Source organism: Salvelinus alpinus, chromosome 10 (genome assembly GCF_045679555.1).
Source record: "Salvelinus alpinus chromosome 10, SLU_Salpinus.1, whole genome shotgun sequence".
In the NCBI taxonomy this organism is placed as follows: domain Eukaryota; kingdom Metazoa; phylum Chordata; class Actinopteri; order Salmoniformes; family Salmonidae; genus Salvelinus; species Salvelinus alpinus.
The window spans coordinates 10,745,768-10,772,264 of NC_092095.1; the positions used below are offsets into that span (position 1 = coordinate 10,745,768).

Genomic DNA, 26,497 nt, shown 5'->3' on the forward strand with positions numbered 1-26,497 from the left:
GAGCTCCTTGGTCTTCATAGTGCTGCTTGCTTGGTGGTGCCCCTTGCTTAGTGGTGTTGCAGAATCTGGGGCCTTCAGAACAGGTGACTATATACTGAGATCATGTGACAGATCATGTGACACTTAGATTGCACACAGGTGGACTTCTGAAAGTAACTGGTTGCACCAGATCTTATTTAGGGGCTTCATAGCAAAGGGGGTGAATAAACATGCACGCACCAGTTTTCCGTCACATTTTCCGTCACAAGTAATTTTTTTTCATTTCACTTCACGTCCATGTCCATTACATGAACTTCAAATATATATTTTTTTAAATTACAGGTTGTAACGCAACAAAATAAGAAAAACGCCAAGGGGGGTGAATACTTTTCCATTTCACTGTAAGATATGTAAACATTATTAAAGTGGCATTATTTAAAGTGGAGTTGTTTAAAGTGGCATTGTTTAAAGGGGCATTGTTTAAAGTGGCTAGTGATCCATTGTTTAAAGTGGCTAGTGATCCATTGTTTAAAGTGGCTAGTGATCCATTGTTTAAAGTGACTAGTGATCCATTGTTTAAAGTGACCAGTGATCCATTGTTAAACGTGACTAGTGATCCATTGTTTAAAGTAACTAGTGATCCATTTATTAAAGTGACTAGTGATCCATTGTTTAAAGTGGCTAGTGATCCATTGTTTAAAGTGGCTAGTGATCCATTGTTTAAAGTGACTAGTGATCCATTGTTTAAAGTAACTAGTGATCCATTTATTAAAGTGACTAGTGATCCATTGTTTAAAGTGGCTAGTGATCCATTGTTTAAAGTGACTAGTGATCCATTGTTTAAAGTGACTAGTGATTCGTTGTTTAAAGTGACTAGTGATCCATTGTTTAAAGTGACTAGGGATCCATTGTTTAAAGTGACTAGTGATCCATTGTTTAAAGTGACTAGTGATCCATTGTTTAAAGTGACTAGTGATCCATTGTTTAAAGTGACTAGTGATCCATTGTTAAACGTGACTAGTGATCCATTGTTTAAAGTGACTAGTGATCCATTGTTTAAAGTGACTAGTGATCCATTGTTAAACGTGACTAGTGATCTATTGTTTAAAGTGACTAGTGACTAGTGATCCGTTGTTTAAAGTGACTAGTGACCCATTGTTTAACGTGACTAGTGACCCATTGTTTAACCTGACTAGTGATCCGTTGTTTAACGTGACTAGTGATCCATTGTTAAAAGTGGCTAGTGTATCCATTGTTAAAAGTGGCTAGTGTATCCATTGTTAAAAGTGGCTAGTGTATCCATTGTTAAAAGTGGCTAGTGTATCCATTGTTAAAAGTGGCTAGTGTATCCATTGTTAAAAGTGGCTAGTGTATCCATTGTTAAAAGTGGCTAGTGTATCCATTGTTAAAAGTGGCTAGTGTATCCATTGTTAAAAGTGGCTAGTGTATCCATTGTTAAAAGTGGCTAGTGTATCCATTGTTAAAAGTGGCTAGTGTATCCATTGTTAAAAGTGGCTAGTGTATCCATTGTTAAAAGTGGCTAGTGTATCCATTGTTAAAAGTGGCTAGCATATCCATTGTTAAAAGTGGCTAGTGTATCCATTATTAAAAGTGGCTAGTGTATCCATTGTTAAAAGTGGCTAGTGTATCCATTGTTAAAAGTGGCTAGTGTATCCACTAGATCGACGTTTAATGTTCTCTCAGATCAGGTAATGAAGAGAAGGAAGCAAGGTGAGAGCTGCAGTGTGCGGTAGAGTGTTGGGACACATCCTGTCTGACTGGCTGTGTACATAGCTCAGTAACACTACAAGTGGCAGGTTGGGAAGGGGAGGGAGTTGGTGTAGAGTGTTGGAACACATCCCTTATCTGACTGTGTGTGGCTCAGTGGTGGCCGGTTGGGAAGGGGAGGGAGTTGGTGTAGAGTGTTGGAACACATCCCTTATCTGACTGTGTGTGGCTCAGTGGTGGCCGGTTGGGAAGGGGAGGGAGTTGGTGTAGAGTGTTGGAACACATCCCTTATCTGACTGTGTGGCTCAGTGGTGGCCGGTTGGGATGTGTTGTTGTAGAGTGTTAGGACACACCCCATGCGTGTCTGGTTGTGAGATCTCCTCTGAATCGTGACACTAACCACGTTTACATCCACAGTTTTTATGTGAGTAAAATCATAACGTATAAAAAACTAAAATCACGACAGCTGTGATGGAAAAGTTTAGGTAAAATGGTATAAACGCCGACAGATCATTTGTTCATTCAACATGGAGCTATCTTTTTGTGTCGTAAAATAATATTATGCAAGAAATGGCAGTTGAAGCGCCTTTATGCACAAATATTGATATGATAACCATCATATCGAAGTAAACTTGGAGTCACATGATAATATTGTGTGTGGTTCTTCCACTACGACTTAGAAAACCATGCAGTTTACTAGGCTACAGTTGAAATGAGTTACAATGAACTTCACAGGGTGTTGAAAGGGCACGGTGATGAGCTAGATGCTGCTTTTCAATAAATATCGAGGGTCTTATTCTGATGACATGATGATCGATGCTTGACTGCCGTTTGACAAATTAAAATATACTTGCTCTTATCCACAATAATCTCATCACGTAGACTAGACAACCCACACTGTATCTGTGAGCTGTTGGCTAGAGAGCATATGACAAGACCAGAGGAGACACAAGACCAGAGGAGACACAAGACCAGAGGAGACACAAGACCAGAGGAGACACAAGACCAGAGGAGACACAAGACCAGAGGAGACACAAGACCAGAGGAGACACAAGACCAGAGGAGACACACGACCAGAGGAGACACAAGACCAGAGGAGACACACGACCAGAGGAGACACAAGACCAGAGGAGACACAAGACCAGAGGAGACACAAGACCAGAGGAGACACAAGACCAGAGGAGACACACGACCAGAGGAGACACAAGACCAGAGGAGACACACGACCAGAGGAGACACACGACCAGAGGAGACACAAGACCAGAGGAGACACAAGACCAGAGGAGACACAAGACCAGAGGAGACACAAGACCAGAGGAGACACAAGACCAGAGGAGACACACGACCAGAGGAGACACACGACCAGAGGAGACACACGACCAGAGGAGACACACGACCAGAGGAGACACAAGACCAGAGGAGACACACGACCAGAGGAGACACAAGACCAGAGGAGACACACGACCAGAGGAGACACAAGACCAGAGGAGACACAAGACCAGAGGAGACACAAGACCAGAGGAGACACACGACCAGAGGAGACACAAGACCAGAGGAGACACACGACCAGAGGAGACACACGACCAGAGGAGACACACGACCAGAGGAGGCACAAGACCAGAGGAGGCACAAGACCAGAGGAGACACACGACCAGAGGAGACACAAGACCAGAGGAGACACAAGACCAGAGGAGACACACGACCAGAGGAGACACAAGACCAGAGGAGACACAAGACCAGAGGAGACACACGACCAGAGGAGACACAAGACCAGAGGAGACACACGACCAGAGGAGACACAAGACCAGAGGAGACACAAGACCAGAGGAGACACAAGACCAGAGGAGACACACGACCAGAGGAGACACAAGACCAGAGGAGACACACGACCAGAGGAGACACACGACCAGAGGAGACACACGACCAGAGGAGGCACAAGACCAGAGGAGGCACAAGACCAGAGGAGACACACGACCAGAGGAGACACAAGACCAGAGGAGACACAAGACCAGAGGAGACACACGACCAGAGGAGACACACGACCAGAGGAGACACAAGACCAGAGGAGACACACGACCAGAGGAGACACAAGACCAGAGGAGACACACGACCAGAGGAGACACAAGACCAGAGGAGACACAAGACCAGAGGAGACACAAGACCAGAGGAGACACACGACCAGAGGAGACACACGACCAGAGGAGACACAAGACCAGAGGAGACACAAGACCAGAGGAGACCCAAGACCAGAGGAGACACAAGACCAGAGGAGACACAAGACCAGAGGAGACACACGACCAGAGGAGACACAAGACCAGAGGAGACACAAGACCAGAGGAGACACAAGACCAGAGGAGACACACGACCAGAGGAGGCACACGACCAGAGGAGACACAAGACCAGAGGAGACACAAGACCAGAGGAGACACATTTACTATTTAACGCAACAGTGTTTGTTACAAAACTATCGGTAGAGTTGAAAATGCGATGGAAACACATTGAACTTTCGATTTTTATTCAATACATGAAAACTTACGGGGAATAATTACATTTTGTATCCACTATGTCATCACACACTACTTTTTATCTGCAACAAGTCTGCTTGGTGGAAACACCATTCACATATTTTCTTTAATGCCGAATATAGAATATTCCCATGAAAATCAGTCGCCAAATGGATGGAAACCTATCGAGATTGTTGAGAGTGAACCTGCAAAGTAAGCATTTCAATGTACTGTGTACCATGTGACCCCTGTGCATATGACAAATAAACTGCACCGAACTTGGGAGTGTCTGGATGCTCAGACAGCCAGGTGAGTCAGTATGGAGTGGACACGCACTCTCATTCACCTCACAGGCTGGGAGCAGAGCGCATCACAGATGGGCCGGTAGCAAACAATCCCAATCTCAATTTCACCTCCTGCATGACCGCTTCACATTAGGTATTTCTAGCTTGTCTTGTGACCCCAAGACATCGCAATGTTATTAAAACAAACACTCACTTCCCAGAAGCAGGCTATGCATTGGAATCATTGCTAGTGTACATAGCAATATGTTACATTGAATTCATTTCATATCAGTGTGACAATCATGTTTTCCTCAAACAGTCTAATTCAGTCCACACTGACACCTCACATGTCTGGTCTATTCTTTGAGCCCACTGTCAAGCCATCTAAAGAGACATTACACTGGGACAATATGAAGCTAGTGCTGTAAAGAGAGAAGAAAATCAGTTTAAAAAAAGATTGTTGTGAAAGAATCTTTGAAGACACTCCAACGTGAAAGCCAACCTGGACCTATGTTCAGACGTTAAGAGAAAGCAATTAGAAAACCAAAGTTATCACCGAAAATAGGTGGGATCCTGCCTGTCTATTCGTCAAGGGTTAAAACAGCCCTCTAGTGGTGGGAGTCATTATTATAGAATATTTTATATTTTATTTGTATTTAACTAGGCAACTCAGTTAAGAACACATTCTTATTTACAATGACAGCCTACCTCGGCCAAACCCTAACCCGGACGACGCTGGGCAAATTGTGCGCCGCCCTATGGGACTCCCAATCACAAACGGTTGTGATACAGCCTGGAATCGAAACAGGGTCTTTAGTGACCCCTCTAGTGCTGAGATGCAGTACCTTAGACCGCTGCACCACTCGGGAACTCCCATATAGCAGACACTTCTATCCAAATCGACTTACAGGAACAGGTTAATGTTAAGTGCCTTGCTCAAGGGCACATCGACAGATTGTTCACCTTGTCGCCTCTTCAAACCATTGACCTTTCAGTTTTCTGGCCCAACGCTCTTAACCGCTAGGCTACTAGGACAAGGATCTTCATTGCATCCTGCTGTGAGACAATATTGATCCTAGACTAATAGCTCCCTCCAAAAAAGAACCAAAACAGCACAGTCAGAACAGCTAAGGCTGATGTACTGTGTTGTACTTCTATCATTGACAGTGGTATGGACCTATCCCCCTCAATAACCCTGATATCTGAAGACTGACGAAACCTGACGAAACATCCCCTTCACATTAACAACAGACAGGTAGATACTTCACATTAACAACAGACAGGTAGATAGGTGATGGGGGGTGACAGGTAGGTACTTCACATTAACAACAGACAGGTAGGTAGATGATGGGGGGTGACAGGTACTTCAAATTAACAACAGGCAGGTAGATAGGTGATGGGGGGTGACAGGTAGGTACTTCAGATTAACAACAGACAGGTAGGTAGATGATGGGGGGTGACAGGTACTTCAAATTAACAACAGACAGGTAGATAGGTGATGGGGGGTGACAGGTAGGTACTTCACATTAACAACAGACAGGTAGATAGGTGATGGGGGGTGACAGGTAGGTACTTCACATTAACAACAGACAGGTAGGTAGATGATGGGGGGTGACAGGTACTTCAAATTTACAACAGACAGGTAGATAGGTGATGGGGGGTGACAGGTAGGTACTTCACATTAACAACAGACAGGTAGATAGGTGATGGGGGGTGACAGGTAGGTACTTCACATTAACAACAGACAGGTAGATAGGTGATGGGGGGTGACAGGTAGGTACTTCACATTAACAACAGACAGGTAGGTAGGTGATGGGGGGTGACAGGTACTTCACATTAACAACAGACAGGTAGGTAGGTGACAGGTACTTCACATTAACAACACACAGGTGGTGGTAGGTGACAGACAGGTGTGTACTTCACATTAATAACAGACAGGTAGGTAGGTGATGGTAGGTGACAGACAGATGTGTACTTCACATTAATAACAGACAGGTAGGTAGGTGACGGTAGGTGACAGACAGGTGATGGTAGGTGGCAAACAGGTGTGTACTTCACATTAACAACAGACAGGTGGTGGTAGGTGACAGACAGGTGATGGTAGGTGGTGGTAGGTGACACACAGGTGTGTACTTCACATTAACAACAGACAGGTGGTGGTAGGTGATGGGGGGTGACAGGTAGATACTTCACATTAACAACAGACAGGTGATGGTAGGTGACAGGTGTGTACTTACCACGGGGCCTGATGGACCCTGAGGTCCTTCTCCTCCCTTCAAACCAGCTGGACCCTGGAAGGAGAAGAAGAGAGATGGATGATTAGAGTGATACAGTATGTCCAAAGAGACAGCCTGATAGACAGTGTTTGATGTCCCTACAAGTCAGACAGTCAGTCAGTATTGAGTGGTATAACTCCTGTCCTAGTCAGACAGTCAGTCAGTATTGAGTGGTATAACTCCTGTCCCAGTCAGACAGTCAGTCAGTATTGAGTGGTATAACTCCTGTCTCAGTCAGACAGTCAGTCAGTATTGAGTGGTATAACTCCTGTCCCAGTCAGAGAGTCAGTCAGTATTGAGTGGTATAACTCCTGTCCCAGTCAGAGAGTCAGTCAGTATTGAGTGGTATAACTCCTGTCCCAGTCAGAGAGTCAGTCAGTATTGAGTGGTATAACTCCTGTCCCAGTCAGAGTAAAGTGTCACCATGGAGAGTGTGTCACTGATCTGAACGGGAGAAAAGGTGTGTGTAGGTGTGTGAAGGTGTGTGAAGGTGTGTGTAGATGTGTGTAGGTGTGTGTAGATGTGTGTAGGTGTAGATGTGTGTAGGTGTGTGAAGGTGTGTGTAGGTGTGTGTAGATGTGTGTAGGTGTAGATGTGTGTAGGTGTGTGTAGGTGTGTGTAGATGTGTGTAGGTGTGTGTAGGTGTGTGAAGGTGTGTGTAGATGTGTGTAGATGTGTGTAGGTGTGTGTAGATGTGTGTAGGTGTGTGTAGGTGTGTGAAGGTGTGTGTAGATGTGTGTAGGTGTGTGAAGGTGTGTGTAGATGGGTGTAGGTGTGTGTAGATGTGTGTGTAGGTGTGTGTAGATGTGTGTGTAGGTGTGTGTAGGTGTGTGTAGATGTGTGTAGATGTGTAGGTGTGTGTAGGTGTGTGAAGGTGTGTGTAGATGTGTGTAGGTGTGTGTAGATGTGTGTAGGTGTAGATGTGTGTAGGTGTGTGTAGGTGTGTGTAGATGTGTGTAGGTGTGTGTAGGTGTGTGAAGGTGTGTGTAGATGTGTGTAGGTGTGTGTAGATGTGTGTAGGTGTAGATGTGTGTAGGTGTGTGTAGGTGTAGATGTGTGTAGATGTGTGTAGATGTGTGTAGGTGTGTGTAGGTGTGTGAAGGTGTGTGTAGATGTGTGTAGGTGTGTGTAGATGTGTGTAGGTGTAGATGTGTGTAGGTGTGTGTAGATGTGTGTAGGTGTGTGTAGGTGTGTGCAGGTGTGTGAAGGTGTGTGTAGATGTGTGTAGGTGTGTGTAGATGTGTGTAGGTGTCGATGTGTGTAGGTGTGTGTAGGTGTAGATGTGTGTAGATGTGTGTAGATGTGTGTAGGTGTGTGTAGGTGTGTGAAGGTGTGTGTAGATGTGTGTAGGTGTGTGTAGATGTGTGTAGGTGTAGATGTGTGTAGGTGTGTGTAGATGTGTGTAGGTGTGTGTAGATGTGAGTAGGTGTGTGTAGGTGTGTGTAGGTGTGTGTAGATGTGTCTAGGTGTGTGTAGATGTGTGTAGGTGTAGATGTGTGTAGGTGTGTGTAGGTGTGTGTAGATGTGTGTAGGTGTGTGTAGATGTGTGTAGGTGTGTGTAGATGTGTGTAGATGTGTCTAGGTGTGTGTAGGTATGTGAAGGTGTGTGTAGATGTGTAGATGTGTGTAAGTGTGTCAAGGTGTGTGTAGATGTGTGTAGGTGTGTGTAGATGTGTGTAGGTGTGTGTAGATGTGTGTAGATGTGTGTAGGTGTGTGTAGATGTGTGTAGATGTGTGTAGATGTGTGTAGATGTGTGTAGGTGTGTGTAGGTGTGTGTAGGTGTGTGTAGATGTGTGTAGGTGTGTGTAGATGTGTGTAGGTGTGTGTAGATATGTGTAGGTGTGTGTAGGTGTGTGTAGGTGTAGATGTGTATAGATGTGTGTAGGTGTGTGTAGGTGTGTGTAGGTGTAGATGTGTGTAGATGGGTTTAGGTGTGTGTAGGTGTGTGTAGATGTGTGTAGGTGTGTGTAGGTGTGTGTAGATGTGTGTAGATGTGTGTAGGTGTGTGTAGATGTGTGTAGGTGTGTGTAGGTGTGGGTGTGTGTAGGTGTGTGTAGGTGTGTGTAGGTGTGTGTAGGTGTGTGTAGATCTGTGTAGGTGTAGATGTGTGTAGGTGTGTGTAGGTGTAGATGTGTGTAGGTGTGTGTAGATGTGTGTAGATGTGTGTAGATGTGTGTAGGTGTGTGTAGGTGTGTGTAGATCTGTGTAGGTGTAGATGTGTGTAGGTGTGTGTAGGTGTAGATGTGTGTAGGTGTGTGTAGATGTGTGTAGATGTGTGTAGGTGTGTGCAGGTGTGTGTAGGTGTGTGCAGGTGTGTGTAGGTGTGTGTAGGTGTGTGTAGATGTGTGTAGGTGTGTGCAGGTGTGTGTAGGTGTGTGTAGGTGTGTGTAGGTGTGTGTAGGTGTGTGTAGATGTGTGTAGATGTGTGTAGGAGTGTGTAGGTGTGTGTAGGTGTGTGTAGGTGTGTGTAGGTGTGTGTAGATGTGTGTAGATGTGTGTAGATGTGTGTAGGAGTGTGTAGGTGTGTGTTTCCTACTCTACCAGGACAAGTATTTATTTTCAACATCGGACATTTTCTCATCAAAAGCACAATAAAACAGAAGTTCTGAAATAAAAGTGTGTGTGTGTGTAACCTCCATCGTGTGTGTGTGTGTGTGTGTGTGTGTGTGTGTGTGTGTGTGTGTGTGTGTGTGTGTGTGTGTGTGTGTGTGTGTGTGTGTGTGTGTGTGTGTGTGTAGGTGTGTGTAGGTGTGGGTGTGTGTAGGTGTGTGTAGATGTGTGTAGATGTGTGTAGGTGTGTGTAGATGTGTGTAGGTGTGTGTAGGTGTGTGAAGGTGTGTGTAGATGTGTGTAGGTGTGTGAAGGTGTGTGTAGATGGGTGTAGGTGTGTGTAGATGTGTGTGTAGGTGTGTGTAGATGTGTGTGTAGGTGTGTGTAGGTGTGTGTAGATGTGTGTAGATGTGTAGGTGTGTGTAGGTGTGTGAAGGTGTGTGTAGATGTGTGTAGGTGTGTGTAGATGTGTGTAGGTGTAGATGTGTGTAGGTGTGTGTAGGTGTGTGTAGATGTGTGTAGGTGTGTGTAGGTGTGTGAAGGTGTGTGTAGATGTGTGTAGGTGTGTGTAGATGTGTGTAGGTGTAGATGTGTGTAGGTGTGTGTAGGTGTAGATGTGTGTAGATGTGTGTAGATGTGTGTAGGTGTGTGTAGGTGTGTGAAGGTGTGTGTAGATGTGTGTAGGTGTGTGTAGATGTGTGTAGGTGTAGATGTGTGTAGGTGTGTGTAGATGTGTGTAGGTGTGTGTAGGTGTGTGCAGGTGTGTGAAGGTGTGTGTAGATGTGTGTAGGTGTGTGTAGATGTGTGTAGGTGTCGATGTGTGTAGGTGTGTGTAGGTGTAGATGTGTGTAGATGTGTGTAGATGTGTGTAGGTGTGTGTAGGTGTGTGAAGGTGTGTGTAGATGTGTGTAGGTGTGTGTAGATGTGTGTAGGTGTAGATGTGTGTAGGTGTGTGTAGATGTGTGTAGGTGTGTGTAGATGTGAGTAGGTGTGTGTAGGTGTGTGTAGGTGTGTGTAGATGTGTCTAGGTGTGTGTAGATGTGTGTAGGTGTAGATGTGTGTAGGTGTGTGTAGGTGTGTGTAGATGTGTGTAGGTGTGTGTAGATGTGTGTAGGTGTGTGTAGATGTGTGTAGATGTGTCTAGGTGTGTGTAGGTATGTGAAGGTGTGTGTAGATGTGTAGATGTGTGTAAGTGTGTCAAGGTGTGTGTAGATGTGTGTAGGTGTGTGTAGATGTGTGTAGGTGTGTGTAGATGTGTGTAGATGTGTGTAGGTGTGTGTAGATGTGTGTAGATGTGTGTAGATGTGTGTAGGTGTGTGTAGGTGTGTGTAGGTGTGTGTAGATGTGTGTAGGTGTGTGTAGATGTGTGTAGGTGTGTGTAGATATGTGTAGGTGTGTGTAGGTGTGTGTAGGTGTAGATGTGTATAGATGTGTGTAGGTGTGTGTAGGTGTGTGTAGGTGTAGATGTGTGTAGATGGGTTTAGGTGTGTGTAGGTGTGTGTAGATGTGTGTAGGTGTGTGTAGGTGTGTGTAGATGTGTGTAGATGTGTGTAGGTGTGTGTAGATGTGTGTAGGTGTGTGTAGGTGTGGGTGTGTGTAGGTGTGTGTAGGTGTGTGTAGGTGTGTGTAGGTGTGTGTAGATCTGTGTAGGTGTAGATGTGTGTAGGTGTGTGTAGGTGTAGATGTGTGTAGGTGTGTGTAGATGTGTGTAGATGTGTGTAGATGTGTGTAGGTGTGTGTAGGTGTGTGTAGATCTGTGTAGGTGTAGATGTGTGTAGGTGTGTGTAGGTGTAGATGTGTGTAGGTGTGTGTAGATGTGTGTAGATGTGTGTAGATGTGTGTAGGTGTGTGCAGGTGTGTGTAGGTGTGTGCAGGTGTGTGTAGGTGTGTGTAGGTGTGTGTAGATGTGTGTAGGTGTGTGCAGGTGTGTGTAGGTGTGTGTAGGTGTGTGTAGGTGTGTGTAGGTGTGTGTAGATGTGTGTAGATGTGTGTAGGTGTGTGCAGGTGTGTGTAGGTGTGTGTAGGTGTGTGTAGGTGTGTGTAGGTGTGTGTAGATGTGTGTAGATGTGTGTAGGAGTGTGTAGGTGTGTGTAGGTGTGTGTAGGTGTGTGTAGGTGTGTGTAGATGTGTGTAGATGTGTGTAGATGTGTGTAGGAGTGTGTAGGTGTGTGTTTCCTACTCTACCAGGACAAGTATTTATTTTCAACATCGGACATTTTCTCATCAAAAGCACAATAAAACAGAAGTTCTGAAATAAAAGTGTGTGTGTGTGTAACCTCCATCGTGTGTGTGTGTGTGTGTGTGTGTGTGTGTGTGTGTGTGTGTGTGTGTGTGTGTGTGTGTGTGTGTGTGTGTGTGTGTGTGTGTGTGTGTGTGTGTGTGTGTGTGTGTGTGTGTGTGTAACCTCCATCGTGTGTGTGTGTGATTGCTGATTGGCTCCCTAAGGCTCAGCAACACACATGGCAGTATTCAGTAATTAGTCTTGGGGTGTTGCAGTGAGAGACTAAATGACAACCACGGGTAGCCTCTCGCCTGCTGAGATTGACCTTGGCTTCGTGTGGAACAGTGGCTCCATAATATAGTAAATAATGCATACAACAAAACATAGAACATTTCCCCCAAAAAGTGCTTGTGGGAAAAATAATTGTCCCAAAGGTTGGCTTTGTCCCAAATCGCACCCTAGTCCCAATCTAGTGTACTTCTTTCGACTAGGACTTAAAGGGAATAGGATGTCATTTGGAACACAAACCAAAGTCTTTGGGTTGAATCAGGAGTTTGATCCAGAGCTACAGTACACAATTATTCTATTTCTCTTCAACACCAGACCCACCTGGCCTTTCACTCTACAGGTACCTGCTAGAGAACGTTGCTGGGCGTCTCTTTCAGCCTATCAGTACCTGCTAGAGAGCGTTACCGGGCGTCTCTTTCAGCCTATCAGTACCTGCTAGAGAACGTTGCTGGGCGTCTCTTTCAGCCTATCAGTACCTGCTAGAGAACGCTACCGGGCGTCTCTTTCAGCCTATCAGTACCTGCTAGAGAACGTTACCGGGCGTCTCTTTCAGCCTATCAGTACCTGCTAGAGAACGTTACCGGGCGTCTCTTTCAGCCTATCAGTACCTGCTAGAGAGCGTTACCGGGCGTCTCTTTCAGCCTATCAGTACCTGCTAGAGAGCGTTACCGGGCGTCTCTTTCAGCCTATCAGTACCTGCTAGAGAACGTTGCTGGGCGTCTCTTTCAGCCTATCAGTACCTGCTAGAGAACGTTGCTGGGCGTCTCTTTCAGCCTATCAGTACCTGCTAGAGAACGTTGCTGGGCGTCTCTTTCAGCCTATCAGTACCTGCTAGAGAACGTTACCGGGCGTCTCTTTCAGCCTATCAGTACCTGCTAGAGAACGTTGCTGGGCGTCTCTTTCAGCCTATCAGTACCTGCTAGAGAACGTTGCTGGGCGTCTCTTTCAGCCTATCAGTACCTGCTAGAGAACGTTACCGGGCGTCTCTTTCAGCCTATCAGTACCTGCTAGAGAGCGTTACCGGGCGTCTCTTTCAGCCTATCAGTACCTGCTAGAGAACGTTGCTGGGCGTCTCTTTCAGCCTATCAGTACCTGCTAGAGAACGTTACCGGGCGTCTCTTTCAGCCTATCAGTACCTGCTAGAGAACGTTACCGGGCGTCTCTTTCAGCCTATCAGTACCTGCTAGAGAACGTTACCGGGCGTCTCTTTCAGCCTATCAGTACCTGCTAGAGAACGTTACCGGGCGTCTCTTTCAGCCTATCAGTACCTGCTGGAGAACGTTACCGGGCGTCTCTTTCAGCCTATCAGTACCTGCTGGAGAACGTTGCTGGGCGTCTCTTTCAGCCTATCAGTACCTGCTAGAGAACGTTACCGGGCGTCTCTTTCAGCCTATCAGTACCTGCTAGAGAACGTTACCGGGCGTCTCTTTCAGCCTATCAGTACCTGCTAGAGAACGTTACCGGGCGTCTCTTTCAGCCTATCAGTACCTGCTAGAGAACGTTACCGGGCGTCTCTTTCAGCCTATCAGTACCTGCTAGAGAACGTTACCGGGCGTCTCTTTCAGCCTATCAGTACCTGCTAGAGAACGCTACCGGGCGTCTCTTTCAGCCTATCAGTACCTGCTAGAGAACGTTACCGGGCGTCTCTTTCAGCCTATCAGTACCTGCTAGAGAGCGTTACCGGGCGTCTCTTTCAGCCTATCAGTACCTGCTAGAGAACGTTACCGGGCGTCTCTTTCAGCCTATCAGTACCTGCTGGAGAACGTTACCGGGCGTCTCTTTCAGCCTATCAGTACCTGCTAGAGAACGTTACCGGGCGTCTCTTTCAGCCTATCAGTACCTGCTAGAGAACGCTACCGGGCGTCTCTTTCAGCCTATCAGTACCTGCTAGAGAACGTTACCGGGCGTCTCTTTCAGCCTATCAGTACCTGCTAGAGAACGCTACCGGGCGTCTCTTTCAGCCTATCAGTACCTGCTAGAGAACGTTACCGGGCGTCTCTTTGGTCATATGCTGAATGCAGGGACAGTGGAGATGTCATGTGTTGAACGCAGGGACAGTGGAGTGGTCATGTACTGAATGCAGGGACAGTGGAGTGGTCATGTACTGAATGCAGGGACAGTGGAGTGGTCATATACTGAATGCAGGGACAGTGGAGTGGTCATGTACTGAATGCAGGGACAGTGGGTCATGTACTGAATGTAGGGACAGTGGGTCATGTACTGAATGTAGGGACAGTGGGTCATGTACTGAATGCAGGGACAGTGGAGTGGTCATGTACTGAATGCAGGGACAGTGGGTCATGTACTGAATGTAGGGACAGTGGGTCATGTACTGAATGTAGGGACAGTGGGTCATGTACTGAATGTAGGGACAGTGGGTCATGTACTGAATGCAGGGACAGCATGGATATTCTTGGAAAAAGTGAAATTTGGAAATAGAGCTACACCTCTTGAATTTTGAGAGTTATTTGACAAAGGTAAGTATAATAGAAACTCCAGGATATTCTCTTTCTGGCACTATATATGAAATCACAATGTTTTACCTGCATGTGTCTCTGAAGGAGGACTTGATAAAGTGATGATCCTTTTCCTGCATCTGTCAATTACATCTCTTCATGTACAATTTGACAATTGTTAGGCCTAATATTGCCACTCATCCGATTATTGTTAATTTAATATTGTCTATAGGCTAACTATTATTATGTGTGAAATTCGTTTTTGGGTTTAGTTGTAGTATTCGATGGGACGGCTGTGCAGGCTGACTGGCATTGTTTGTTCCACGCTCATCAAGTTGGATAGAGGCAAGGATATGTTTAGCATTATTATAAAGGCCTGCTGCAACACAAAGCATCTTTTCATTTCCCTTTCAATACATCTTATTAGTAATAGTGTTATAGTAAATAAAAAAGTCCAATAATAGGTTATTTTTAGTAAGTAAAACATAAAAGAGAATGGTATCAACCCCTAAGGCGCACAGTTAAATGATTTGCTGTTGATAAATAGTCTTAACACAAAGTCATTACTACACTTTATTCTTTGTTAATTAAATCAACCTTCTCACCCTCCTTATCATTCAGTTGGGCCTCATTTAAATTACAGTGTGAAGTAAGGTGCACAATGTTCGCCCATCCATCCATTTGTCATTCATTCAGTGAGGAGAGAGAGACTCATTAGCGCCTGGCGGGGTACCAACGTCCTACAGCACATTGTCTTGGAGCCTGGCTGGGTACCAACGTCCTACAGCACATTGTCTTGGAGCCTGGCGGGGTACCAACGTTCTACAGCACATTGTCTTAGCACCTTGCTGGGTACCAACGTCCTACAGCACATTGTCTTAGAGCCTGGCTGGGTACCAACGTCCTACAGCACATTGTCTTAGAGCCTGGCTGGGTACCAACGTCCTACAGCACATTGTCTTAGAGCCTGGCTGGGTACCAACGTCCTAAAGCACATTGTCTTAGAGCCTGGCTGGGTACCAACGTCCTACAGCACATTGTCTTGGAGCCTGGCTGGGTACCAACGTTCTACAGCACATTGTCTTAGAGCCTGGCTGGGTACCAACGTTCTACAGCACATTGTCTTAGAGCCTGGCTGGGTACCAACGTCCTACAGCACATTGTCTTAGAGCCTGGCTGGGTACCAACGTTCTACAGCACATTGTCTTAGAGCCTGGCTGGGTACCAACGTCCTACAGCACATTGTCTTAGCACCTTGCTGGGTCCCAACGTTCTACAGCACATTGTCTTAGAGCCTGGCTGGGTACCAACGTTCTACAGCACATTGTCTTAGAGCCTGGCTGGGTACCAACGTCCTACAGCACATTGTCTTAGAGCCTGGCTGGGTACCAACGTTCTACAGCACATTGTCTTAGAGCCTGGCTGGGTACCAACGTCCTACAGCACATTGTCTTAGAGCCTGGCTGGGTACCAACGTCCTACAGCACATTGTCTTAGAGCCTGGCTGGGTACCAACTTCCTACAGAACATTGTCTTGGAGCCTGGCTGGGTACCAACATCCTACAGCACATTGTCTTGGAGCCTGGCTGGGTACCAACGTTCTACAGCACATTGTCTTGGAGGGTTAAGTTAGGAATAGGTGAAAAAAGGCTCTAAATACTTCTCTGTTTCTGATTTCAAAATTCGGACAAGTGAGCAGTGTAAAATACAAACATTTAGGAAGAGTCAAGGAAGGAGCAGGACATAGCTTTTTGGGGGGGTCAGATGTTTTCATTTACAAAATCAAACGTCAGCGGCCGTTGTTTAAAACAGTGGTGTCGGCCGGTCGGTGGGAAGCCTATTCAGGGGGATCTGTTCATTTGTAACACGTCTCTTTGAGTTTCCCTGCGGTAGATTGATGAATGGGTGACGTCCCCCCTCTATGGGTCTAATGAGATGTATACCTCTACATCGGTACTGGTTCACTTGTCACGGGTGGTGGTCTGTCTTTGTCAGTGAATAAAGGGGGAATATGTAATGGAAGGGAGCGTGTTGCAGGTGGGGTGTTTCTTACCGACACGCCGGGCAGACCTCTCTCTCCTGGGAATCCTCGTAGACCAGCGGGACCGTCCTTACCGGAGGCTCCCTGGGGACCGGGGTCTCCCTACAGACACCAACATAAAGCAGAGGACGGGGTGAGAGGCTGCACCATGCTAATATATTTCTGATATCCTTTCTACTGTGTTCATTTCACTAGCATTCTACAGCCTTCCTGATGTTATCTGGTGAACGAAGAGAAAAACTACGACTAAATACTTTATTCTCATGTTTCCCCTTTGACATCATGACAGAACATGCCCATTTTAGACATTGAGGGGATGCTTTAGTTCTGACGGCATCAATATCAAAGCCATGTGCTAATCAATGTCATGGACGTTTCTTTATTCTGATAAGGAACAACGTTACAAAATTCATAAAATTCAGATCAAGCACTATTATAGCACAGTCCTAGAGGACAATTAGCTGAGAGACTATTATAATACAGTCCTAGAGGACAACTAGCTGAGAGACTATTATAATACAGTCCTAGAGGACAACTAGCTCAGAGACTATTATAATACAGTCCTAGAGGACAACTAGCTGAGAGACTAGTATAATACAGTCCTAGAGGACAATTAGCTCAGAGACTATTATAATACAGTCCTAGAGGACAACTAGCTGAGAGACTAGTATAATACAGTCCTAGAGGACAACTAGCTGAGAGACTAGTATAATACAGTCCTAGAGGACAACTAGCAGAGAGACTATTATAATACAGTCCTAGAGGACAACTGGCTGAGAGAGTATTATAATACAGTCCTAGAGGACAACTAGCAGAGAGACTATTATAATACAGTCCTAGAGGACAATTAGCTGAAAGACTGTTATAATACAGTCCTAGAGGACAACTAGCTGAGAGACTAGTATAATACAGTCCTAGAGGACAACTAGCTCAGAGACTATTATAATACAGTCCTAGAGGACAATTAGCTGAGAGACTGTTATAATACAGTCCTAGAGGACAACTAGCTGAGAGACTAGTATAATACAGTCCTAGAGGACAACTAGCAGAGAGACTATTATAATACAGTCCTAGAGGACAACTAGCAGAGAGACTATTATAATACAGTCCTAGAGGACAACTAGCTGAGAGACTATTATAATACAGTCCTAGAGGACAACTAGCTGAGAGACTAGTATAATACAGTCCTAGAGGACAACTAGCTCAGAGACTATTATAATACAGTCCTAGAGGACAATTAGCTGAGAGACTGTTATAATACAGTCCTAGAGGACAACTAGCTGAGAGACTAGTATAATACAGTCCTAGAGGACAACTAGCAGAGAGACTATTATAATACAGTCCTAGAGGACAACTAGCTGGGAGAGTATTATAATACAGTCCTAGAGGACAACTAGCTGAGAGAGTATTATAATACAGTCCTAGAGGACAACTAGCTGAGAGACTAGTATAATACAGTCCTAGAGGACAACTAGCTCAGAGACTATTATAATACAGTCCTAGAGGACAATTAGCTGAGAGACTGTTATAATACAGTCCTAGAGGACAACTAGCTGAGAGACTAGTATAATACAGTCCTAGAGGACAACTAGCAGAGAGACTATTATAATACAGTCCTAGAGGACAACTAGCAGAGAGACTATTATAATACAGTCCTAGAGGACAACTAGCTGGGAGAGTATTATAATACAGTCCTAGAGGACAACTAGCTCAGAGACTATTATAATACAGTCCGAGAGGACAATTAGCTGAGAGACTATTATAATACAGTCCTAGAGGACAACTAGCAGAGAGACTATTATAATACAGTCCTAGAGGACAACTAGCTGAGAGACTATTATAATACAGTCCTAGAGGATAACTAGCTCAGAGACTATTATAATACAGTCCTAGAGGACAACTAGCTCAGAGACTATTATAATACAGTCCTAGAGGACAACTAGCTGAGAGACTATTATAATACAGTCCTAGAGGACAACTAGCTGAGAGACTATTATAATACAGTCCTAGAGGACAACTAGCTGAGAGACTATTATAATACAGTCCTAGAGGACAACTAGCTGAGAGACTAGTATAATACAGTCCTAGAGGACAACTAGCAGAGAGACTATTATAATACAGTCCTAGAGGACAATTAGCTGAGAGACTGTTATAATACAGTCCTAGAGGACAACTAGCTGAGAGACTAGTATAATACAGTCCTAGAGGACAACTAGCTGAGAGACTAGTATAATACAGTCCTAGAGGACAACTAGCTGAGAGACTAGTATAATACAGTCCTAGAGGACAACTAGCAGAGAGACTATTATAATACAGTCCTAGAGGACAACTAGCTGACAGACTATTATAATACAGTCCTAGAGGACAACTAGCAGAGAGACTATTATAATACAGTCCTAGAGGACAACTAGCTCAGAGACTATTATAATACAGTCCTAGAGGACAACTAGCTGAGAGAGTATTATAATACAGTCCTAGAGGACAACTCGCTGAGAGACTATTATAATACAGTCCTAGCGGACAACTAGCTGAGAGACTATTATAATACAGTCCTAGAGGATAACTAGCTCAGAGACTATTATAATACAGTCCTAGAGGACAACTAGCTCAGAGACTATTATAATACAGTCCTAGAGGACAACTAGCTGAGAGACTATTATAATACAGTCCTAGAGGACAACTAGCTGAGAGACTATTATAATACAGTCCTAGAGGACAACTAGCTGAGAGACTATTATAATACAGTCCTAGAGGACAACTAGCTGAGAGACTAGTATAATACAGTCCTAGAGGACAACTAGCAGAGAGACTATTATAATACAGTCCTAGAGGACAATTAGCTGAGAGACTGTTATAATACAGTCCTAGAGGACAACTAGCTGAGAGACTAGTATAATACAGTCCTAGAGGACAACTAGCTGAGAGACTAGTATAATACAGTCCTAGAGGACAACTAGCTGAGAGACTAGTATAATACAGTCCTAGAGGACAACTAGCAGAGAGACTATTATAATACAGTCCTAGAGGACAACTAGCTGACAGACTATTATAATACAGTCCTAGAGGACAACTAGCAGAGAGACTATTATAATACAGTCCTAGAGGACAACTAGCTCAGAGACTATTATAATACAGTCCTAGAGGACAACTAGCTGAGAGAGTATTATAATACAGTCCTAGAGGACAACTCGCTGAGAGACTATTATAATACAGTCCTAGCGGACAACTAGCTGAGAGACTATTATAATACAGTCCTAGAGGACAACTAGCTCAGAGACTATTATAATACAGTCCTAGAGGACAACTAGCTCAGAGACTATTATAATACAGTCCTAGAGGACAACTAGCTCAGAGACTATTATAATACAGTCCTAGAGGACAACTAGCAGAGAGACTATTATAATACAGTCCTAGAGGACAACTAGCTCAGAGACTATTATAATACAGTCCTAGAGGACAACTAGCTGAGAGACTATTATAATAAAGTCCTAGAGGACAACTAGCAGAGAGACTATTATAATACAGTCCTAGAGGACAACTAGCTGAGAGAGTATTATAATACAGTCCTAGAGGACAACTCGCTGAGAGACTTTTATAATACAGTCCTAGAGGACAACTAGCTGAGAGACTATTATAATACAGTCCTAAAGGACAACTAGCTGAGAGCCTATTATAATACAGTCCTAGATGACAACTAGCTCAGAGAGTATTATAATACAGTCCTAGAGGACAACTAGCTGAGAGACTATATAATACAGTCCTAGAGGACAACTAGCTGAGAGACTATTATAATACAGTCCTAGAGGACAACTAGCTGAGAGACTATTATAATACAGTCCTAGAGAACAACTAGCTCAGAGACTATTATAATACAGTCCTAGAGGACAACTAGCTCAGAGACTATTATAATACAGTCCTAGAGGACAACTAGCTGAGAGACTAGTATAATACAGTCCTAGAGGACAACTAGCTCAGAGACTATTATAATACAGTCCTAGAGGACAACTAGCTGAGAGACTATTATAATACAGTCCTAGAGGACTACTAGCTCAGAGACTATTATAATACAGTCCTAGAGGACAACTAGCTCAGAGACTATTATAATACAGTCCTAGAGGACAACTAGCTCAGAGACTATTATAATACAGTCCTAGAGGACAACTAGCTGAGAGAGTATTATAATACAGTCCTAGAGGACAACTAGCTCAGACACTATTATAATACAGTCCTAGAGGACAACTAACTGAGAGACTATTATAATACAGTCCTAGAGGACAACTAGCTGAGAGACTATTATAATACAGTCCTAGAGGACAACTAGCTGAGAGAGTATTATAATACAGTCCTAGAGGACAACTCGCTTTGAGACTATTGTAATACAGTCCTAGCGGACAACTAGCTGAGAGACTATTATAATATAGTCCTAGAGGACAACTAGCAGAGAGACTATTATAATACAGTCCTAGAGGACAACTAGCTGAAAGAGTATTATAATACAGTCCTAGAGGACAACTAGCTCAGAGACTATTATAATACAGTCCTAGAGGACAACTAGCTCAGAGACTATTATAATACAGTCCTAGAGTACAACTAGCTCAGAGACTATTAGAATACAGTCCTAGAGGACAACTAGCTCAGAGACTATTATAATACAGTCCTAGAGGACAACTAGCTGAGAGACTATTATAATACAGTCCTAGAGGACAACTAGCTCAGAGACTATTATAATACAGTCCTAGAGGACAACTAGCAGAGAGACTATTATAATACAGTCCTAGAGGACAACTAGCTGAGAGACTATTATAATACAGTCCTAGAGGACAACTAGCTGAGAGACTATTATAATACAGTCCTAGAGGACAACTAGCTCAGAGACTATTATAATACAGTCCTAGAGGACAACTAGCTGAGAGACTATTATAATATAGTCCTAGAGGACAACTAGCTCAGAGACTATTATAATACAGTCCTAGAGGACAACTAGCTGAGCGACTATTATAATACAGTCCTAGAGAACAACTAGCTCAGAGACTATTATAATACAGTCCTAGAGGACAACTAGCTGAGAGACTATTATAATACAGTCCTAGAGGACAACTAGCTGAGAGACTATTATAATACAGTCCTAGAGGACAACTAGCTGAGAGACTAGTATAATACAGTCCTAGAGGACAACTAGCAGAGAGACTATTATAATACAGTCCTAGAGGACAATTAGCTGAGAGACTGTTATAATACAGTCCTAGAGGACAACTAGCTGAGAGACTAGTATAATACAGTCCTAGAGGACAACTAGCTGAGAGACTAGTATAATACAGTCCTAGAGGACAACTAGCTGAGAGACTAGTATAATACAGTCCTAGAGGACAACTAGCAGAGAGACTATTATAATACAGTCCTAGAGGACAACTAGCTGAGAGACTATTATAATACAGTCCTAGAGGACAACTAGCAGAGAGACTATTATAATACAGTCCTAGAGGACAACTAGCTCAGAGACTATTATAATACAGTCCTAGAGGACAACTAGCTGAGAGAGTATTATAATACAGTCCTAGAGGACAACTAGCTGAGAGACTATATAATACAGTCCTAGAGGACAACTAGCTGAGAGACTATTATAATACAGTCCTAGAGGACAACTAGCTGAGAGACTATTATAATACAGTCCTAGAGAACAACTAGCTCAGAGACTATTATAATACAGTCCTAGAGGACAACTAGCTCAGAGACTATTATAATACAGTCCTAGAGGACAACTAGCTGAGAGACTAGTATAATACAGTCCTAGAGGACAACTAGCTCAGAGACTATTATAATACAGTCCTAGAGGACAACTAGCTGAGAGACTATTATAATACAGTCCTAGAGGAATACTAGCTCAGAGACTATTATAATACAGTCCTAGAGGACAACTAGCTGAGAGACTATTATAATACAGTCCTAGAGGACAACTAGCTCAGAGACTATTATAATACAGTCCTAGTGGACAACTAGCTCAGAGACTATTATAATACAGTCCTAGAGGACAACTAGCTGAGAGACTATTATAATACAGTCCTAGAGGACAACTCGCTGAGAGACTATTATAATACAGTCCTAGAGGACAACTAGCTCAGAGACTATTATAATACAGTCCTAGAGGACAACTAGCTGAGAGAGTATTATAATACAGTCCTAGAGGACAACTAGCTCAGACACTATTATAATACAGTCCTAGAGGACAACTAACTGAGAGACTATTATAATACAGTCCTAGAGGACAACTAGCTGAGAGACTATTATAATACAGTCCTAGAGGACAACTAGCTGAGAGAGTATTATAATACAGTCCTAGAGGACAACTCGCTTTGAGACTATTATAATACAGTCCTAGCGGACAACTAGCTGAGAGACTATTATAATATAGTCCTAGAGGACAACTAGCAGAGAGACTATTATAATACAGTCCTAGAGGACAACTAGCTGAAAGAGTATTATAATACAGTCCTAGAGGACAACTAGCTCAGAGACTATTATAATACAGTCCTAGAGGACAACTAGCTCAGAGACTATTATAATACAGTCCTAGAGTACAACTAGCTCAGAGACTATTAGAATACAGTCCTAGAGGACAACTAGCTCAGAGACTATTATAATACAGTCCTAGAGGACAACTAGCTGAGAGACTATTATAATACAGTCCTAGAGGACAACTAGCTCAGAGACTATTATAATACAGTCCTAGAGGACAACTAGCAGAGAGACTATTATAATACAGTCCTAGAGGACAACTAGCTGAGAGACTATTATAATACAGTCCTAGAGGACAACTAGCTGAGAGACTATTATAATACAGTCCTAGAGGACAACTAGCTCAGAGACTATTATAATACAGTCCTAGAGGACAACTAGCTGAGAGACTATTATAATATAGTCCTAGAGGACAACTAGCTCAGAGACTATTATAATACAGTCCTAGAGGACAACTAGCTGAGCGACTATTATAATACAGTCCTAGAGAACAACTAGCTCAGAGACTATTATAATACAGTCCTAGAGGACAACTAGCTGAGAGACTATTATAATACAGTCCTAGAGGACAACTAGCAGAGAGACTATTATAATACAGTCCTAGAGGACAACTAGCTGAGAGACTATTATAATACAGTCCTAGAGGACAACTAGCTCAGAGACTATTATAATACAGTCCTAGAGGACAACTAGCAGAGAGACTATATAATACAGTCCTAGAGGACAACTAGCTGAGAGAGTATTATAATACAGTCCTAGAGGACAACTAGCTCAGAGACTATTATAATACAGTCCTAGAGGACAACTAGCAGAGAGACTATATAATACAGTCCTAGAGGACAACTAGCTCAGAGACTATTATAATACAGTCCTAGAGGACAACTAGCTGAGAGACTATTATAATACAGTCCTAGAGGACAACTAGCTCAGAGACTATTATAATACAGTCCTAGAGGACAACTAGCTGAGAGACTATTATAATACAGTACTAGAGGACAACTAGCTCAGAGACTATTATAATACAGTCCTAGAGGACAACTAGCTGAGAGAGTATTATAATACAGTCCTAGAGGACAACTAGCTCAGAGACTATTATAATACAGTCCTAGAGGACAACTAGCTGAGAGACTATTATAATACAGTCCTAGAGGACAACTAGCTCAGAGACTATTATAATACAGTCCTAGAGGACAACTAGCAGAGAGACTATATAATACAGTCCTAGAGGACAACTAGCTGAGAGAGTATTATAATACAGTCCTAGAGGACAACTAGCTGAGAGACTATTATAATACAGTCCTAGAGGACAACTAGCTGAGAGACTATTATAATACAGTCCTAGAGGACAACTAGCAGAGAGACTATTATAATACAGTCCTAGAGGACAACTAGCTGAGAGACTATTATAATACAGTCCTAGAGGACAACTAGCAGAGAGACTATATAATACAGTCCTAGAGGACAACTAGCTGAGAGAGTATTATAATACAGTCCTAGAGGACAACTAGCTGAGAGACTATTATAATACAGTCCTAGAGGACAACTAGCTGAGAGACTATTATAATACAGTCCTAGAGGACAACTAGCAGAGAGACTATTATAATACAGTCCTAGAGGACAACTAGCTGAGAGACTATTATAATACAGTCCTAGAGGACAACTAGCTCAGAGACTATTATAATACAGTCCTAGAGGACAACTAGCAGAGAGACTATTATAACACAGTCCTAGAGGACAACTAGCTGAGAGACTATTATAACACAGTCCTAGAGGACAACTAGCTGAGAGACTATATAATACAGTCCTAGAGGACAACTAGCTGAGAGAGTATTATAATACAGTCCTAGAGGACAACTCGCTGAGAGACTATTATAATACAGTCCTAGAGGACAACTAGCTGAGAGACTATTATAATACAGTCCTAGAGGACAACTAGCTGAGAGACTATTATAATACAGTCCTAGAGGACAACTAGCTGAGAGACTATTATAATACAGTCCTAGAGGACAACTAGCAGAGAGACTATTATAATACAGTCCTATAGGACAACTAGCTGAAAGATTATTATAATACAGTCCTAGAGGACAACTAGCTCAGAGACTATTATAATACAGTCCTAGAGGACAACTAGCTGAGAGACTATTATAATACAGTCCTAGAGGACAACTAGCTCAGAGACTATTATAATACAGTCCTAGAGGACAACTAGCTGAGAGACTATTATAATACAGTCCTAGAGGACAATACAGTCCGAGAGAGAGAGAGAGAGAGAGAGAGAGAGAGAGAGAGAGAGAGAGAGAGAGAGAGAGAGAGAGAGAGAGAGAGAGAGAGAGAGAGAGAGAGAGAGAGAGAGAGAGAGAGAGAGAGAGAGAGAGAGAGAGAGAGAGAGAGAGAGAGAGAGAGAGAGAGAGAGAGAGAGAGAGAGAGAGAAGCCCCTCCCTCCCAGGAAGTATTCTGAAGGCACTGTAGACTTATTCCACATTTTGTTGAGTTACTGCCTGAATTCAAAAATGGATTACATAGATTTGTTTTTAATCTCACACATCTACACACAATACCCCATAATGACGAAAGTGAAAACATGTTTTTAGAAATGTTTGCTAATTTAGTGAAAATTAAATACAAAAATATGACATTTTGTATTCACATCCCAGAGTCAATATGTTGTAAAAGCACATTTGGCAGCAATTACAGCTGTGAGTTTTTATGGATAAATCTCTAAGAACTTTACAGAGCTGGATTGAGCAACATTTGCTCATTATTATTTTCAAAATTCTTAAAGTTCTGTCAAATTGGTTGTTGATCATTGCTAGACAAGTAGATTTAAGCCAAAACAGTAACTATTTGAGCCATTGGAAAACCTACCTGGTCTTTGTGGTTGAATCTGTGTTTTAAATGAATTGCTCGACTGAGGGACCTTACAGATTATTGTATGTGTGGGGTACAGAGATGAGGTACTGTAGTGATTTAAAAATCATGTTAAACACTACTATTGCACACAGAGTGAGTCCATGCAACATATTATGTGACTTGTTAAGAAAATATTTAATCCTGTAATTATTTAGGCTTGCCATAACAAAGGGGTTGAATACTTATTGACTCAATACATTTCAGCTTTTCATTTTTAATTAATTTGCATACATTTTGAAAAACATAGTTCCACTTTGACATCATGGGGTATTGTGTGTAGGCCAGTGACACATGATTTTTATTTTAAATTCAGGATGTAACACAACAACATGTGGAAAAAGTCAAGTGATGTGAATTCTTTCTGAAGGCACTGTAACTGATGCCTAGAACCTGGTGGTGGATGGGTGGTAGGAGGTTGGAGTTAGCCAATGGAGTTGATTACACGGTCTCCTTCTGGGAAGCAAGGAAATCGAAAGAAGGAGTCAGAGGGAGGGGCTGGGAGGTCTTGGAACTGGCTGGTAGTAAAGGAGGAGTCAGAGGGAGGGGCTGGGAGGTCTTGGAACTGGCTGGTAGTAAAGGAGGAGACAGAGGGAGGGGCTGGGAGGTCTTGGAACTGGCTGGTAGTAAAGGAGTAAGAGGGAGGGGCTGGGAGGTCTTGGAACTGGCTGGTAGTAAAGGAGGAGTCAGAGGGAGGGGTGGGAGGTCTTGGAACTGGCTGGTAGTAAAGGAGGAGTCAGAGGGAGGGG

General features: G+C 43.5%; 1 protein-coding gene across 1 annotated transcript in view; it reads right to left on the reverse strand.

The window, feature by feature from the left end:
* LOC139531498 (collagen alpha-1(XI) chain-like) overlaps nucleotides 1-26,497 on the reverse strand; it is a 239,748-nt gene that overhangs the window by 46,199 nt on the left and 167,052 nt on the right. Inside the window, exons 40-41 of the mRNA XM_071327991.1 lie at nucleotides 16,341-16,430; nucleotides 6,733-6,786 (exon numbers count right to left, since the gene is read on the reverse strand). Of these exons, the coding sequence (XP_071184092.1) occupies nucleotides 6,733-6,786; nucleotides 16,341-16,430 (144 nt within the window). The remainder of the gene's footprint in view (nucleotides 1-6,732; nucleotides 6,787-16,340; nucleotides 16,431-26,497) is intronic.